Source organism: Bos indicus, chromosome 4 (genome assembly GCF_029378745.1).
Source record: "Bos indicus isolate NIAB-ARS_2022 breed Sahiwal x Tharparkar chromosome 4, NIAB-ARS_B.indTharparkar_mat_pri_1.0, whole genome shotgun sequence".
Lineage (NCBI taxonomy): Eukaryota > Metazoa > Chordata > Mammalia > Artiodactyla > Bovidae > Bos > Bos indicus.
In genome coordinates, this window is record NC_091763.1 from 45,099,720 (window position 1) to 45,117,529 (window position 17,810).

Below are 17,810 nucleotides of genomic sequence, written 5' to 3' on the forward strand. Positions count from 1 at the left end.
GCATTCTTCATTCCAGAGAAGACCACTGAAGCCAGATTAAAAGAACTAGAGCAGCATCAAGAAACTATGCGAGACCAGGATAAAGGAGTGCAGGCTCTACACACACCCCAATCTTGGTCAGCAACCCCACTCTTAAACTACCGCTATAAAATTCCTCACCAAATCCTCCTGGGGTAGAATAGTTTTTCAGGGCAGGAATACACTGTTGTCCTCCTTTGCCTGGCAAAGCAACAAAGCTTTTCTTTTCTATTTCACTCAGAACTCCATCTCTGAGATTTGATTCAGCACCAGTACGCAGAGGCTGACATTCAGCATCAGAAGCAGCAGGATTTGCGCAAAAGTTTTATATGGATATCAGAGATGGTGGAAGGCATAATGGAAAGCAGTGATGACTAAGCAAAGAGGGAAATTGGCAACATATGGGATGATGAGGAGAGTTTCCAGTTTGGAGAAAAGGGTTCATGTTTGGAAAAAGAAAATGAGTTATGCAGTTAGGGCAGCAGTCCTGGAGACTGTCCTGAACACTGGTGATAGAAGAATGACAAGGCAGAAGCATGTTTTTAGATTGACTTCAAACCTCTAAGGAACCCTTCCTTTGGGTTACTATCCCTTCTCTACTTCAATCATGCTGGCTGGTGGGGGCTGTCAAACTGTGTATTCCACCTCTCTGCCAATGGAGTGAGGATACACCTCTGGCCATGCCCATCATATGACACCATTCATGTACATGTGATTGGTCAATCAGAAACCTTACTCACATTTTCCCATGGAGTTGCTTATAGGGCTCTGTGGCCATGGCCACTCTCACAATGACTGCTGACCTAAAAAAGAGTCTCCTGTAAAGGAGAGAGTTCTGTGGGCATTTGAGTTTCCAGTTCTAGGTATCTCTGTGGCCAGTTTCATCTAAGCCCTCCCTGTTTTGATTACAAGAACTAAATTTCCTTCTTTTTTGCTTAAGCTAGTTTCTCTCACTTAGAATTCAAAATAGGTCTGACTGATACAAGAGAAAAAAAGTAAATCTATGATCTTTAGGTATCTTGACAAAAATTTACAGAGAAAGTTGGTACAGGAGGAAGAGATTGATTTTATTTTTGAAATGCTTATTTTATTAGTGGCAGGGCATGCCTATGGAAATATTCAATGATACCAATTTGAAATTCATTCTCATAAACTATAATTATGATAGCTAACACTTATATGCTTTTGAACTGTGGTGTTGGAGAAGACTCTTGAGAGTCCCTTGGACTGCAAGGAGATACAACCAGTCCATTCTAAAGGAGATCAGTCCTGGGTGTTCATTGGAAGGACTGATGCTAAAGCTGAAACTCCAATACTTTAGCCACTTCATGCGAAGAGTTGACTCATTAGAAAAGACTCTGATGCTGGGAGGGATTGGGGGCAGGAGGAGAAGGGGATGACAGAGGATAAGATGGCTGGATGGCATCAAGGACTTGATGGACATGAGTTTGGGTGAACCCCGGGAGTTGGTGATGGACAGGGAGGCCTGGCATGCTGCGATTCATGGGGTTGCAAAGAGTTGGACATGACTGAGTGACTGAACTGAACTGAACACTTATAATGGTAATTCTATGTGCCCAACACCATCCTTTATTCTTTACCTGCATTAACTCACTCCCAACATCCCACTTCACAGTGGGATGTGACACAGAAAGATGTTATAACTCTGCAAGGTGAACCAATACATGAGTTTTGGAGCCCAGGTACAAAGCCAGGTAGCTTGACTCCAGACATCATCTTTAATTAAGAGGAAGAAATATTAATATGTAACCCTTACATGTTTAAAATATCTGTGTTTTTTAACACACATGTTTACTGGGCTGTTTGGGTACATACTGGTTAAGGATTCATTTGTGTTAGTTGCTCATCACATCTGATTCTTTGTGACCCCATGGGCAGTAGCCCACCAGGCTCCTCTGTCCATGGAATTTTCTAGGCAAGAATACTGGAGTGAGTAGCTGTTCACTTCTACAGGGGATCTTCCTGACCCAGGGGTCAAACTCAGATTTCTCACATTGCAGGTAGATTCTTTAACATCTGAGCCACAAAGGAAGCCCAAGGATTCATCATCTTGTTTTAGAACTGATGGTATCAGAGACACAATGTTTCCATTTCTGCAGGATTAGACTGTGTATCCAGATCTATAGAATGTGTATTGGTCACTTATTGAGTATCATCTCTAAGAATAATGACCAGGGAACCTTCAATGTCAATAGATAAGAATATCATTAAATGGAATATATCCCTGATTTTCTGTCATTCTCTCTTGTTTACTTGCTGATTCTTGGTTCTGCACCTGTATCAAAACAAAAGCTGTAACTATTTTTACATTTGCATAAATTAATGTGTTTGGGATTTCTGCCCAAACAGGTTCTGCAACATATCAGCCCTGTGATATATCATCCACCTTTATGTACTTGCTATATGATGTGGAATGAGACATTTCCCACTTGTCCTAGAATTGGTGGCTATAGTCCTTGCTGGAAAGAAGTGGCACTAGTCACTCCACATTCTAAAGAGAGCTGCTAATAATTACGGTTGCATGCACTGCTCAGGTTGGAGAGCTGGACCTGCTCCTCTCTGCAGTCCTTTTGAAGACTATATGGAGAGATGAACTGGAGGAGAGAGGAAGAAAAGAATGTCCTTCCTAGACTGTAGCAAGGGAGGAGAGGGAGGTGGTTCTCTCAACCCCATTCCTCACCAACCAATGTGTGTTAGGATTGTTCCAAGAGAATCAGACTTAGGGATTCTGGCTGGCATCTCAGTCCCTAGTTGGTGTATACTGATCTGTCTGCTTCCACTGGGGAAGCTCAAGCCTGCAAGATAAACTTCTACTTGGAGTCTCTGTTATGGACTTCATGTTAAGGTGTTCCCAAATTCACATGCTGGAAGACTAACCCTTAAAGGGATGGTATTAGGAGGTGGGGCCTTCGGCAGGTAATTAAGTTATGAAGGTGGAGTCCTCATGATGGAATTAATGCCCTTATAAGAAGAGACAACAAGAGAGTCTGCTTTTTCTCTCTCTGCTCTCTCTTGGGGATTCCCAGGTGGTGCTAGTGATAAAGCACCTGCTTGCCAATGCTGGAGATGTAAGAGACGTAGGTTTGATCCCTGGGTCAGGAAGGTCCCTTGGAGGAGGGCATTGCAATCCACACCAGTGTTCTTGCCTGGGGAATCCCATGGACAGAGAAACCTGCCAGGCTCCAGGTCATAGGGTTGCAAAGAGTTGGACACAACTGAAGCGACTTAGCATGCACGCTCTCTTTTGCCTCCTGTGAGGATGCAATGCAAAGATGACCATCCTACAAGTGTGGAAGCAGTCACTTCACACTAGACACTGAATCTGTTGGTGCCTTGATCTTAGACTTTCTAGCTTTCCCAAGTGTAAGAAGAAAATGTTTGCTGTTTCAGTCCCCTACTCTATGGTATTTTATCATAGTAGCCCAAGTTGACCAGGATGGTCCCACATCAGCAGATACCACAAGCAGCCACCAAACTGAGTGGAAATAGGACCCGAGATGTTTGCTATTGATGGACAGCTGGTTAGTTCCCTAGGAACAGCTCTGCACACCTCCACCCTCATCATTACCCCACATTCCTCCAATCATATTCTTGGGGTTAATGGCAATAAGTTTAATATTAATTAGTTTAATATTAATAATTTTAATAAACTTACTAATCCAAGTTTAATAAACACTTCTAGAAGTACTTTCTATGTGTTAGGTACTGTTCCATATGATTTACAAGTACTAACTCATTTAACCTGCATAATAATGCTGATTATATATATATATGGTGTTTTTTTTTTTTTTTTTTTTTTTTACCAATGAGGAAGCCAAGCCACAGACAGGTTAAGGAATTTGTTCAAAGTCACACAGCTAGGAAGTGGCAGAATCAGACTGAAACAGGTAGTCTGGCTACAGAGTTGCTATTGTTAACTTCTAAGCTCCACCACCACTCACATCCTTACCCCCAGACCCACATGCTCACACACCCTTCAAAGGCTGGGATGAGAAGGGGCCAAGACCCTGCCGCACTCAAAGCCCCTCAAGACACAAGCGTGGCTGGCACTGGAGGAAAGGAAAGCAATGAGCTTTAAATCAGGTACAAGAGGGGCAGGAATTTTAGATTGACCTACCTGGATTTGTAGTAAGCAAAGACAAGCATAAAACTATGAATTTCTCAAATAGAGTTAAGGCACAGGAATTTGGCAAAGTCCAATCAAAAGCAGAAGAAAAAAAAAAAAATAAGAGATAGGTTACCCACTCCGGTATTGGGTTTCCCTTGTGGCTCAGCTGGTAAAGAATGCTCATGTGGGTTCAATCCCTGTGTTGGGAAGATCCTCTGGAGAAGGGAAAGGCCACCCACTCCAGTATTCTGGCCTGGAGAATTCCATGGACTGTATAGTACATGGGGTTGCAAAGAGTCAGACACAACTGAGCAACCTTCAATTTCAATCAAAAGCAGACAAAGTGGGAAAAAATAAAACTACGTCACATTTGTACCTTCTGAGTTCAGACTGCTCCATAACATCAGTCACATATTGAAATAGCCACTGCCCTGATAGCTTACTCTTGGCTCTCACTCATACCTTACTGAAATATAGAGATGATCCAGAAGAGATGACCCCACACCCTTCTTCGGGTTTTACAATTTGTCCCCCAATAACTTCTTGCCAGTCAGACTCCCAAGCACTCGGGTTCTCAAAGTCTGACATGATCGTGGAAGGAAGGGCAGCTTCTGGGTGGCACTCAGTGCCCTGGTATCCCTGGTCACACCTATGAGAGAGGAGGGCTGAGTGAACAAGTGATAGACTCATATGTGACTGCTACAGCCATCTGACCTGCAACATTCGCTACGTCTCAGTTTTGCTCAGGTATTAGCATCTGCACTAGACTTTTCATTACACTGTTAGTCTTTGTACATGGTGGTAACAACCTTCAGTTTTTCACATGGGGAAAAAGGGACAGAATCCATTTTTAAAAGAAAGTGCTATAACAGTAGAAATGAGGATAATGAAGAAAGATATGGGCGTATATGCACATGTGTGGTTGGGTAGAGGGGAAGGATTGTGAAATTTTCCTGTAGGCTTAAAAGGTCACATGTAAATGTTTGTCTGCTCACCCAACACTTAACTGTGGCCATGTTTTATAGTTCCTCCTTCTGATTAAATTATGTATTTTTTAGAGTCTTTAAGTATTCAAGTGTGTTCCTATCATCCTCATTAGCAATAATCACCATCTCCCTCTATATACAACCTTGAGCTTCTGGTGAAGTGATGTAGGACAGTATGCAGCAGCTGTTTGACCTGTGCTTTAAGACTACCAGAGGAAGGAAGGAGAGGCAATAGCCAAGCCTATTAACTAAAAAAGAGGACTTTAGGGCTAGCTGATAAACTTTGAAATATAAACCCAGGAGGTTGCATCTGAGGTTTAGAATATATGGCTTTATACTTGTTGAAATGCAACAGTATCTTTTACATCTAAAATAAGGATAGAGCCCATCAGGAGATGAATGGATAAGGAAGCTGTGGTACATATACACAATGGAGTATTACTCAGCCATTAAAAAGAATGCCTTTGAATCAGTTCCAATGAGGTGGATGAAACTGGAGCCTATTATACAGAATGAAGTAAGCCAGAAAGAAAAACACCAATACAGTATACTAATGCATATATATAGAATTTAGAAAGATGGTAACGATAACCCTGTATGCGAGACAGGAAAAGAGACACAGATGTATAGAACAGTCTTTTGGACTCTGTGGGAGAGGGAGAGGGTGGGATGATTTGGGAGAATGGCATTGAAACATGTATAATATCATATAAGAAATGAATCGCTAGTCCAGGTTTGATGCAGGATATGGTCTGTTTGGGGCTGATGCATTGGGATGACCCAGAGAGATGGTACAGGGAGGGAGGTGGGAGGGGGGTTCAGGATGGGGAGCACATGTACACTCATGGCAGACTCATGTTGATGTATGGCAAAACCAATACAATACTGTAAAGTAATTAACTTCCAATTAAAATAAATAAATTTAAATTAAAAAAAAAAGGATAGAAAGGAGGATCGTTTTCCTTTGGCTATTTCATTATTTATCAGGCTATCCCTAGAAGTCTTATGGCACCTGTTGTGGTATCGTTGTAAACACACACCCAGAGAAGCAGAGTCAATCGTCCCTTCTGACACATATACCTGCACATGCCGCGGTCGCAGGAGCCATGCCCACTGCACATGTTGGGGCACTGCTGCCCAATGTAAATGCTGTCTAGAGCCCACTCGTCTTGAGCTGTGTAATAGCTCTGACTCCAACGGAAGCGGGTGGCACTGGACCTAGAAACAAGTCAAGGTATAGTAGTAAAAACATGACATGGGTCATACAGACAAAGAACGCCAGAGTTCAAAATTCTCCAGAGAACTAACTCTTTGGAACTTGAATTTAGATGCTGATCATTTTTCTTTAGTGGTTTAATTTCCACTCAGTTACTGTCTGATTCAACAATTCCATCTTGAAGAAAAATCTACTTATCTATTTATATCAGTCTTAATTTGAGACATTTTAAAGAAAAATACAGTATCAGATTTTGTTGCTGTTGTTGCTTAGGGTTTTGATGCTAGGAAAAGAAAAGAAGATAGACTAATTTTAAAAAATAAATATTTATACAAAACCGTCTTTCACAGATGAAAATGCGCAGTGTTTATCTTACAGTAATGCAGTTTCTTACAATAAATGTATCAGTAGTTATTCGAAGACTTCCAGTTGGCTCTCAATATAAAACAAAAGTTTTGTTTGCAGGTGCTGTTTTGGGATTGAGAGGATGGGTGACATTGTACTATTTTCCAAGTAAGAACGTCTGGGTTCTAAATCCTGCTTATTATTTCTAAAACATTAACTTGCTTGGTTTTCATGGACAAGTTGATGTTAAGTGGAGATAAAAACTTAAACAGTCTGTTACACATAGAGAAACACTTGGGACCCTGATTCAAATGAGATATAAAGTCTAAAGAAGAAGACATTCTGAGAGAAATGCCAAGAGGGTTTCCATTCATTGACTACCACAAAATGTGGTTTTAAAATCACATCATACTTTTCACCTCTAGGAAGTTTCAGGTATCCACGACCAGTTTTATCTGGTCAAAGTGCAAAACAAGAGAGAATAAACAACAACAAAAAAATGTGCAGAAAAGGCGTGCATGCTCAGTTCAATTGATTAAACCCTCCCCAAGTACACTAGCTACAGACACACTTGATCTTAATGGCTCTGAATGATCCATTAAGGTCTACTGCATCAATTATCCACATATTAAATATTCCCTAAGTACATAACAGACTGTTAAAATCCAGACTAAGCCTTTACTGCTTATTTTACTAATGATATGTGGTTGATATGTTGTATTTTTATTCATAGTAGGATAATTTCAGGATTCACTGAGATGCACCCAGTAGACACAGGTTTGCAGCATATCAGTGCTCTTCCTGGTACATACAATGAGACAGATGTCCCCTTCCATGGTAATAGTTTATATTTGGAATCTAATAGCCATCACAATTTTCATAATCCAATTAAGAAATGTGTTTTAGAAAAGCTTACTATAAAAGTAGGGACATTATCTTTGAGCCCAACAGAAGACAAGTAAATTAAGACTCATGCACCACTGTCATTTAGAGAGATGACTATATTCTTTTAAGACTGATACAATCTGAGTCAAGCTGAGGGTCACAGGTGTCTAGACTGTGAGTTCTCTTGGAGACAGGGATATCTTTTTATCTAGTAGTTTGCACAGGAACAGAATAAAGTAAGCGTACAAAAAAAGTCTGCTAAAAAATGAACTGATGAGTGGATGGACAAGGCCGGGAAAGGGCACCCTGTTTCTGACTTCTGTAGGTAATGGGGTGAAGAATGTGTTAGGAGTCAGGGGACTTGACCCCAAGGACCCTGGCTCTGCAATTTATCAGCTGCCTGACCTTTAGTGGGAAATTTAAGCCTTCAGGAGCTTCTAGTTCCTCACCTCTCAAATTAGGAGATTGGGCGAACTGATTTCTAGGATCCCTTCCAGCTCAAAAATTTAATGACTGCTCTGGTGATTTGCTGACAGAGGTGATAGTTTATTTTCTTTATAATCACATGCTTACATGAAACCCATGGCATATATTATTTTGAAGTTTTGATGTTTCAAATATTAAAATAGGGTTGGAGGGTTTCAGAAATCTGACCTAATTTACGCTTCTAAACAATCACATTAAACACATTCCAAATCCTTTTTATAAATAATTTATCCTTACATGTATCTCTGAACTCTTGAAAAGATATTTCATAAGATAAAATACTTAAAGTGAATTATTCCATTTAAAATGACAATCCACAGTTTCATGTGCAGATGTTAATTAACAGAAGAGAAAGTGAAAGAGTTGAATATTGGCTTCATTTTTAGTGAGAAAAAAAAAAATTAGTTGTGTGAGCAATCTCCAGCTGATCACATGTGAGAACACAAGGTGTGATCTCACTGATTTGCAGCTGCGTCACTGCTAAATATCACCCCCAATACAAATATTTAATTTGCCAATTTTCTCTTTCTCTCTCTCTCTTCTTCCTCCTCCCTGCCTCTGTCTGTCTCTCAAAATTAAGTATTCTTAAGAAGAAAATCCTGTGCACTTTGGATTGAGTCTGGATGTGCCACTACTGCCTAGTGGATCATGAAATGAAGTTGACCTGCATTTAAAATCCAAGCTATAGATTTTCAAACGAAGCAAAACTTGACAGTCTCTTTTTTATTTGATTCCCTCCAGCCTTATAAACTTCTAGAGTGAAATAAAATACCACTGAGTCATCTCTTGATAGTAAGCTAACTTGAGGAATCAGATTAAATGAAAGCTGACTAAACTGTATTTTCTACCTTCAGTGACTGTAATTACATTTACTCAATTATTCTGAAACTCATTCAGTCATTAGGTGTTGATTTGTTTATGAAGTCAGCAACTGACAGCTGTTTGGGTCTCATTAGGCTCTGTTCTTATGTAAATGTCTCTCATAAAAATGAAATTAATTTTCATTGGCTAACAAACGTTCAGTTCATATAAAATATAATTTCTTTGAGCAGGTGTATACATATTCAATATTTCAATCTAAGTTGTCCTATCTAGCATATCTTCTAAAGTTAACAGATCTTTGACAATGCAGATCACATTTGCTTGTCTGTGTTCAATTTATAGTTGCATATGCTTGAATCAAAACAGCAGAAGAAAGATTTGGCAGAAGGAATACTGCTACAAACTAAACTGTAATTTCTTCTCCCAATGCTTGGGAAAAACCTGCCATCTGCAAAAGTCTGAAATGCACATAAGAAAGTTGACAAGTCAAAGAGAATAAATATACTTCATTTTTACAGCAGAGCTTTAGAGCATTATAGGGACAAAAACAATGATAATAACTAGTTGAACATTATTTTTTAAACAATTACTGCAATAATATTTAGTTTAAGTATTAGTCAGTAGAGATATTAAAATAAATAGCCTATTGGACTGTTTGTTTTTCAGAAATAGTTTCACTTTCCTCACCCAGGGCTTTGAAGGAAATTTGGAAAAGCAGAATTCAATAATTTACCTACATGTACATAAAGGCAAGCTGTCAAGAGAGAATAATCTAGTAGATTTTTTTTTCAGTTTGTAAAAAGATATGGCTTGTAATAAAACATCTCTTTGGTTCATCAAGGCATACTAAATTGAAATTCTATTTAATTTCCCAACATTTAATGAATATCCCAACAATATGTCAGGTGTTGTGTAAAAACTAAAGACTTTAAGAATCAATATATTTCCTCTCAAGTGCCTAATAAATGAAGGAGGGCATGGCAACCCACTCCAGTATTCTTGCCTGGAGAATCCCATGGACAGAGGATCCTGGCAGGCTACAGTCCATAGATCACAAAGAGTTGACGTGACTGAAGCACCTTAGCACACATGCACTTATGCCTAATAAACATTGATGAGAATTTGATTTCTTTTTAACTACATTAAAACTCAATCCAGTAGTACTATCTTTTAAGCTAAGAGATAATAATACAACATACAATTTTAGTGTTAAGTAACTTGCAAAGTCCGTTTTGATAAAGGACAGTACTTTTGGGGATACTGTCTAAACTATGGTAATTAAGGATAATAATTTAAAATGTTTCTGGGAACATTCCCAGAATAAACCATTTACTCTGGGAATAAAAATCTTAAATATATTGTCAGGATTATCTTACAATCATAATTTTGAAATGGTAACCCACATGTCAATGAATAAAAATCAGTGGTTTTTAAATAATGAGGTAATATACATAATGGTGAAATAATGGGGGCAAATTAGAAAAAAAAACACCACCTCAGTAGCTCTGCACAAACTGACAGGTATTTCAATTGCTTGATATAATGTTTTTTTATAATCTTGATAGACATGCTTGGAATATCATTGAAATTAAATATAAATCTTGATTATATTCCCAGCAGTAGATATAAAAGAGTAGGATGTTAGAGAAAGCAACAACTTGTTATACAAAGCATAATTGAGTATCCAGGAAATAGTTCACAGTTGGATATAAAAAATATGTGGAAATTAAAGTTCAAGCATTTTGTTCAAACTGACATAATGATGAATCTTTAAAAATAATCAAGGAGGTATTCTTCTATAATGCAGTAATTCAATGTTCAACTAAAGGAGGTATAATAATTTTAGGTGGTTATCTAGCCAGTTGTTTTTGTGTAGAGCCCAATTCTCCTATTAAATAGTCCAAGAAGGGTTGAGTTAGTAATTTTCTTTAAAAAAGGGGTCTAGGAAAGCAGATACCACAGAAAAATATAATTTTTTGTCTCTTTTATGCCTTTTCTGCTACACAAAACACAGAACTCCAGAGGTGCTCGGGATCTTTAAGATCATCTAATTCAACCTATTCATCATATACGTAAGGAATTACGTTTGAAGAGGCTGTGAATGGCTAAAGCATGAAGTCAGTCATTAACAGAGATATACTGAGAACTCAGGTGTTCTAATTTCTGGTCAAAGCTTCTTTCTTCGGTGAGCTTATCTTGTTCCAGGGTTTAAACAGTACTCATAGTTTTTAACTTTTAAGCCCAACCTCCCTTTTAAGCTCCAGATTCTGAAGTCCAATTGGCTTTTTTACTTGAATAGATAAGTATCTCAAAATTCATAGCACAAAACATAAGAAGCATATGACTTTTAATCCAGTGTCCTAAATCCACTCCTCCAGCCTCTCCCTTCTTAGTCAGTGGTACTACCATTCGACATTTTTCCCAGGCCCAGAATTTAGAAACTGTTTTTGATTCTTCCCATTCTATCCCAGCTCCCATCTGGTCCATCAACAAGTCCGATTTCATTAAAATAAATTTCACAAATGATAGCTCTTGCCATGTCTGTTATAATCATACTCCAAGCCACCTAAACGTTTGATGCTTGGACCACCCCACACCCCCTGAACTGGTCTTTCTGTCTTCACTCTTTATCCTACAGTCTATTCTTTAAACAGGCCTCGTAGTGATCAGTCTAAAAGGAAACAATGCAATATTTGGGGAAAATGTGCTTTTCTCTTTCATATTATCAAATATTAAATTTTCTCCCTAGTTACTGCGGCTTCTGCCTGGGATGATTTTCATTCTTACTGAAGGAGAATAGAGAAAAAAGGACATGTTAAGTTCGGGATGGGGAACACGTGTATACCTGTGGCGGATTCATGTTGATGTATGGCAAAACCAATACAATATTGTAAAGTAATTAACCTCCAATTAAAATAAGGGAACCCTCTTACACTGTTGGTGGGAATGCAAACTAGTACAGCCACTATGGAGAACAGTGTGGAGATTCCTTAAAAAACTGGGAATAGAACTGCCATATGACCCAGCAATCCCACTGCTGGGCATACACACCAAGGAAACCAGAATTGAAAGAGACACGTGTACTCCAGGGTTCATCGCAGCACTGTTTATAATAGCCATGGCATGGAAACAACCTAGATGTCCATCAGCAGATGAATGGATAAGAGAGCTGTGGTACATACACACAATGGAGTATTACTCAGCCATTAAAAAGAATACATTTGAATCAGTTCTAATGAGGTGGATGAAACTGGAGCCTATAATATAGAGTGAAGTAAGCCAGAAAGAAGAAAAACACCAATATAGTATACTAATGCATATATATGGAATTTAGAAAGATGGTAACGATAACCTTGTATGTGAGACAGCAAAAGAGACACAGATGTATAGAACAGTCTTTTGGACTCTATGGTGGGGGGCGTAATTTGGGAGAATGGCATTAAAACATGTATAATATCATATAAGAAATGAACATCACTCATTATCAGAGAAATGCAAATCAAAACCACTATGAGGTACCATTTCACGCCAGTCAGAATGGCTGCGATCCAAAAGTCTACAAGCAATAAATGCTGGAGAGGGTGTGGAGAAAAGGGAACCCTCTTACACTGTTGGTGGGAATGCAAACTAGTACAGCCACTATGGAGAACAGTGTGGAGATTCCTTAAAAAACTGGAAATAGAACTGCCTTATGATCCAGCAATCCCACTGCTCGGCATACACACTGAGGAAACCAGAAGGGAAAGAGACACGTGTACCCCAATGTTCATCGCAGCACTGTTTATAATAGCCAGGACATGGAAGCAACCTAGATGTCCATCAGCAGATGAATGGATAAGAAAGCAGTGGTACATATACACAATGGAGTATTACTTAGCCATTAAAAAGAATACATTTGAATCAGTTCTAATGAGGTGGATGAAACGGGAGCCTATTATACAGAGTGAAGTAAGCCAGAAAGAAAAACACCAATACAGTATACTAACGCATATATATGGAATTTAGAAAGATGGTAACAATAACCCTGTATATGAGACAGCAAAAGAGACACTGATGCATAGAACAGTCTTATGGACTTTGTTGGAGAAGGAGGGGGTGGGAAGATTTGGGAGAATGGCATTGAAACATGTATAATATCATGTGTGAAACGAATTGCCAGTCCAAGTTCGATGCACGATACTGGATGCTTGGGGCTGGTGCACTGGGATGGCCCAGAGGGATGGTATGGTGAGGGAGGAGGGAGAAGGGTCCAGGATGGGGAACACATGTATACCTGTGGCGGATTCATTTTGATATTTGGCAAAACTAATACAAAATTGTAAAGTTTAAAAATAAAATAAAGTTAAAAAAAAAAAAAAAGAAATGAATCGCCAGTCCAGGTTCAATGCAGGATACAGGAAGCTTGGGGATGGTGCACTGGGATGACCCAGAGGGATGGTATGGGGAAGGTGGTGGGAGGGGGGTTCAGGATGGGGAACACATGTACACCTGTGGTGGATGCATGTTGATGTATGGCAAAACCAATACAATACTGTAAAGTAAAAAAATAAAAAAAATAAAAAATAAAAGAATTAAAATAAATAAATAAATAAATTTATATTTGAAAAAAAAAAAAAAAAAGAAAAGAAAAAGTAGGCCTTTGCAGGAAGAAAACAGATTTGCAATCCAAACTTTTGACATAGGAGTTTTTAGATTCCTGTATCATTCTCCTTTATATGTCAAACCCAAAGAAACTGGCTCAATGAGTTTTCCCATAAAATGAAAAGTTGAGGCAAAAAGAGAGATGAGGAAAAGCTAGGACACTTTGGAAACCAAATTTTCATTAGCTCTTTTTTTCAAATATCCCCAGTACAAAAAGAAAGATCTTTCAATTCTAAAATAAAAAAAGAGGAATGCATACTGCCATCTTGTGCTTAACTCTTCTTCATATTCGTCATGCTAGAAGAGATGTAAAAGTTAAAGTGATAGTCATATCTGAAGGTGTCGTCTCTCACCAAGTTTTCTGGGGAAGAAGCACTATGACTCTTCTCCACTGTGTGAACTCACTGGCATGGTAAATACTTGCTGATGTAAATTCCTGGCAACTCGGCATACTTGGAAGGCATTCCTAAAAGAGAATCAGGGAAAAATTTAACTCAGCTTCTATTTCCTCAGAGCAATATGTTTACTCACTCAAAACAAGTGAAAAAGACCTTAGGGAAATCTAATGTTACAATCTTAACCATTTGCAATATGGATACAATCCATAAATTTTCCTTCTGTGAAGCTGAAATATTTGGGAAATAAATGAGACACCACAAGGCAATGAAATGTCTTCAAATAGCCACGTGGAAAAACAGAAGGTGGATTAGGGTTCCTTTTTTGACCTGTTAGTGTCACACTGTTATTTGGTACATATTGTCACTTCAGTCATGTCCAACTCTTTGAGACCCTATGGACTGTAGCCCTTCAGGCTCCTCTGTTCAAGGGATTTACTGGGAAGAATACTGGAGTGGGTTGCCATGTCCTTCTCCAGGGGATCTTCCTGACTCAGGTATTGAACCCATATCTCTTATGTCTCCTGCATTGGCAGGTGGGCTCTTCACCACTAGCACCACCTGGCAACATTATCCTATTCAGTATGATATTTATGCATATCAGTAGTATATGCATAAATATCATACTGAATGTATGAATCACCAGTATGTATATAGAAAGAAGTATGTTTTATTTCAAGAACCTGGAATTATGTATTTCTTTTTTGTTTTTCAAGGCAGGAGATATATTCTTAGTGTGGTCTACTTGCAGGTGAAGAGACATAAAAGAACAGATGAAGACATGCTACAGGGAAAGAAGAAAGAGACTTTAATAGAGAAAGAGAGCTAGAGAAAATAATGTTGAAAACACCATCCTAGTATATCTATTACCATATTTTCAAGATTTTCAATTGCCCTTTAGCATCTGATAGGCATCCTTATAATCCATTTCTGAGTTTATGTCAGTTCTGTTACAAATAATATTGTTCTTTTTCAACCAAACCTAAACTTTTAGAATTTGAATTCTCTGCTCACTATGTAAAAAGGTGAAGTCTACCTATCACGAGTTTTAGAGAAAATAGACTTACCTCTTGGACGAGGTGCCAGGTGAGGCCATGGTTGGTTGAATACTCTAGTTTCACCTGATTGTCCATGTGTGGGGTATATTTCTGGCCACAGCCCATCACCAAACTGAACTGAATCATGTAAGATGCTCCTATCTGCATTGATTGTGTTTCCACATAGCGCATACTGGAGGCAAGTTTAGAATCTCCTGTAAAACTGAAAGACAGAGGTAGAAATTAGAAAATTTAAAAAAGCAATATATTATGGAAAAATTAAGCTCTTCATTTCATACCATATGCCAAAATACTTTTATTTTACTTATTTAAACCTTGCCAAGTTCTAGAATGGATTTCAATTAATTTTAAAAAGGCAATTTCAAATAATCTGCCTATCAAAAAGCAATATTTTTTTTAAGGTGATACCTAGAGTGGTAAAACATATTTGCAAATGGGTATGTACTCATGTACCGCTCAAATGTATAAAACCTTTGACTCGTTTCATGGACTCTATCCCAAGGAAATAACTGGTAAACATTTTAACGTCAAACTATAGGGAAACTGGAATGCTTAAGTAAACTGGTATAGTCACTTGACAGACTGTCCATATTTCAAATATTTATGAAGGTAATATAATCAAATTATTGTACATGTAACTAAAATAAGTTTTAAAAAAATTTGCAAAATGATGCATAATGGAAATTTACCAGAATGTTTGCAGTGGCTGTGTTTGGTGATAGGAAATGGGACAATCTGAAACTTTTCAGTTTTAAAATTCTCCAGTCTTCAGTACTCAGCTATTAATTACTGAAAATGAGATAATGTGGTTTTAATGGTTGTAAAATTCCCATGATTTACTGGGTCCCAGGTGGCACAGTGGTAAGGAATCCACCTTCCAGTGCGGGAGATGCAGGTTTCATTCCTGCATCGGAAAATTCCCTGGAGGAAGAAATGGTAACCTACCCCAGTAATCTTGCCTGGAAAATCCTGTGGACAGGAGATACTGGTGGGCTGCAATCCATAGGGTTGCAAAGAGTCAGGCACAATTTAGCCACTTGAGCACACATGAGCACACAATTGAATACTATGTGATTATAAACTGCTTGAAGGTATGCACAATTACTTTTTCAGAGAAAAGTTCTCAAGGAATTTGTAACCTAGCAGAGGAAATTAAAACAAGGACCTGCTTCACTGTAGTTAATATGGTTCAGTGTAAATATTCCCAGGGCCAACCACACTGGGATTTATCTGCCAGGGTACTTGGTACTGTGATTCTGAAGCAGGTTATACCATCTTCAATGGTAAGAGGGCTTAGATGGAGTAGACAAAGGTGATAATGCAATACTTCTGGAAATCTTTGAGGCATTTAGTATTTTTTTTTCTTAAATCTGTTTGCCAAATCAGCAAAATAAGAAGTTACTACTCTCACTTGCTTCTTGAAGAGTTTATGATGTTACTTAAAGATGGAATTTTGTCCATATGGAAGATGATCATGGTTTTGGGCTCACGGTTATAAAATGTAAGTAGCTTTTCCCAGACAATGACTACTTATTGTTTAAGTTTTAAATTAAAGTTTTGCACTAGGACAACAAATAGAGGAATGAAATGTAAGAGACTGAATCTCTGCTTTAGTGTACTGTTCATAAATGAAGGGTAAAGTCATATTCAGTACTGCTAGGCTTACAAATCCAGCGCTTCCTCTTGTTTGTTGTATTGATATAGATGCCCACCAGTTACTGAGTTAGGTTATACTCTCAGACTGTGCTTAGCACAATATTCACATTATATTCCTTAGTTCCATCCTTACAAATAACTGTGAAGTAGGAACAATTGCCTCTGGTTAACAAATGACAACAATCTCAGATATGCAGATGATTCCACTCTTAATGGCAGAAAATGAAGAGGAAAAAAAGAGCCTCTTGATGAGAGTCAAAGAGGAGAATGAAAAAGCTGGTTTGAAACTCAACATTAAAATAAATTAAGATCATGGTATCTGGTCCTATCACTTCATGGCAAATAGAAGGGGGAAAAATGGAAGCTGTGACAGAATTTATTTTCTTGGGCTCCAAAATCACTGTGGATTGTGACTGCAGCCACGAAATTAAAAGATGCTTGTTCCTTGGAAGGAAAGCTATGACAAACCCAGATAGCATTTTAAAATACAGAATTTTCTGACAAAGGTCCATATAGTCAAAGGTATGGTTTTTCCAGTAGTCATGTGAGATGTCCATAAAGAAGGCTGAGTGTCGAAGTGGAGTGTTGGAGAAGACTCTCAAGAGTCCCTTGACTGCAAGGTGATCCAAACAGTCAATCCTAAAAGAAATCAACCCTGAATATTCATTGGAAGGACTGATGCTGAAGCTGAAGCTCCAATACTTTGGCCACCTGATGCGAAGAGCAGACTCATTGGAAAAGACGCTGATGCTGGGAAAGATTGAAGGCAGGAGGAGAAGGGGGAGGCAAAGGATAAGATGGTTAGATAGCATCACTGATTCAATAGACATGAATCTGAGCACACTTAAGGAGACAGTTGAGCTTCCCAGGTGGCACTAGTGGTAAAGAATTCGCCTGCCAATGCAGGAGACATAAAGAGATGGAGGTTCAATCCTTGCAGGTTTGATCCCTGAGTTGGGCTACAGTCCATACAGTCACAAGGAGTCGGACATGACTGAAGTGACTTGGCATGAATGTACGCAGGAGATAGTGGAGGTCCATGGGGTCACAAAGAGTCAGACACGACTTACTGACTGAACAACAACAACAACAAATGAGGAAATGGAGACAGTAAATGGCAGACACTTAATGAGAAATCAGCTTTGCCTGATTCCAAAACTTCTCAACCAATAC

At 38.6% G+C, this 17,810-nt stretch overlaps 1 protein-coding gene across 2 annotated transcripts in view; it reads right to left on the minus strand.

The window, feature by feature from the left end:
- The window catches only part of RELN (reelin), a 558,072-nt gene that overhangs the window by 129,190 nt on the left and 411,072 nt on the right, over nucleotides 1–17,810 (minus strand). For both annotated transcript variants that reach the window (XM_070787714.1, XM_070787715.1), the window contains 4 exons: nucleotides 14,991–15,183; nucleotides 13,882–13,994; nucleotides 6,214–6,351; nucleotides 4,610–4,796 (listed from right to left, as the gene is read on the minus strand). In XM_070787714.1, coding sequence (XP_070643815.1) covers nucleotides 4,610–4,796; nucleotides 6,214–6,351; nucleotides 13,882–13,994; nucleotides 14,991–15,183 — 631 coding nt within the window. The remainder of the gene's footprint in view (nucleotides 1–4,609; nucleotides 4,797–6,213; nucleotides 6,352–13,881; nucleotides 13,995–14,990; nucleotides 15,184–17,810) is intronic.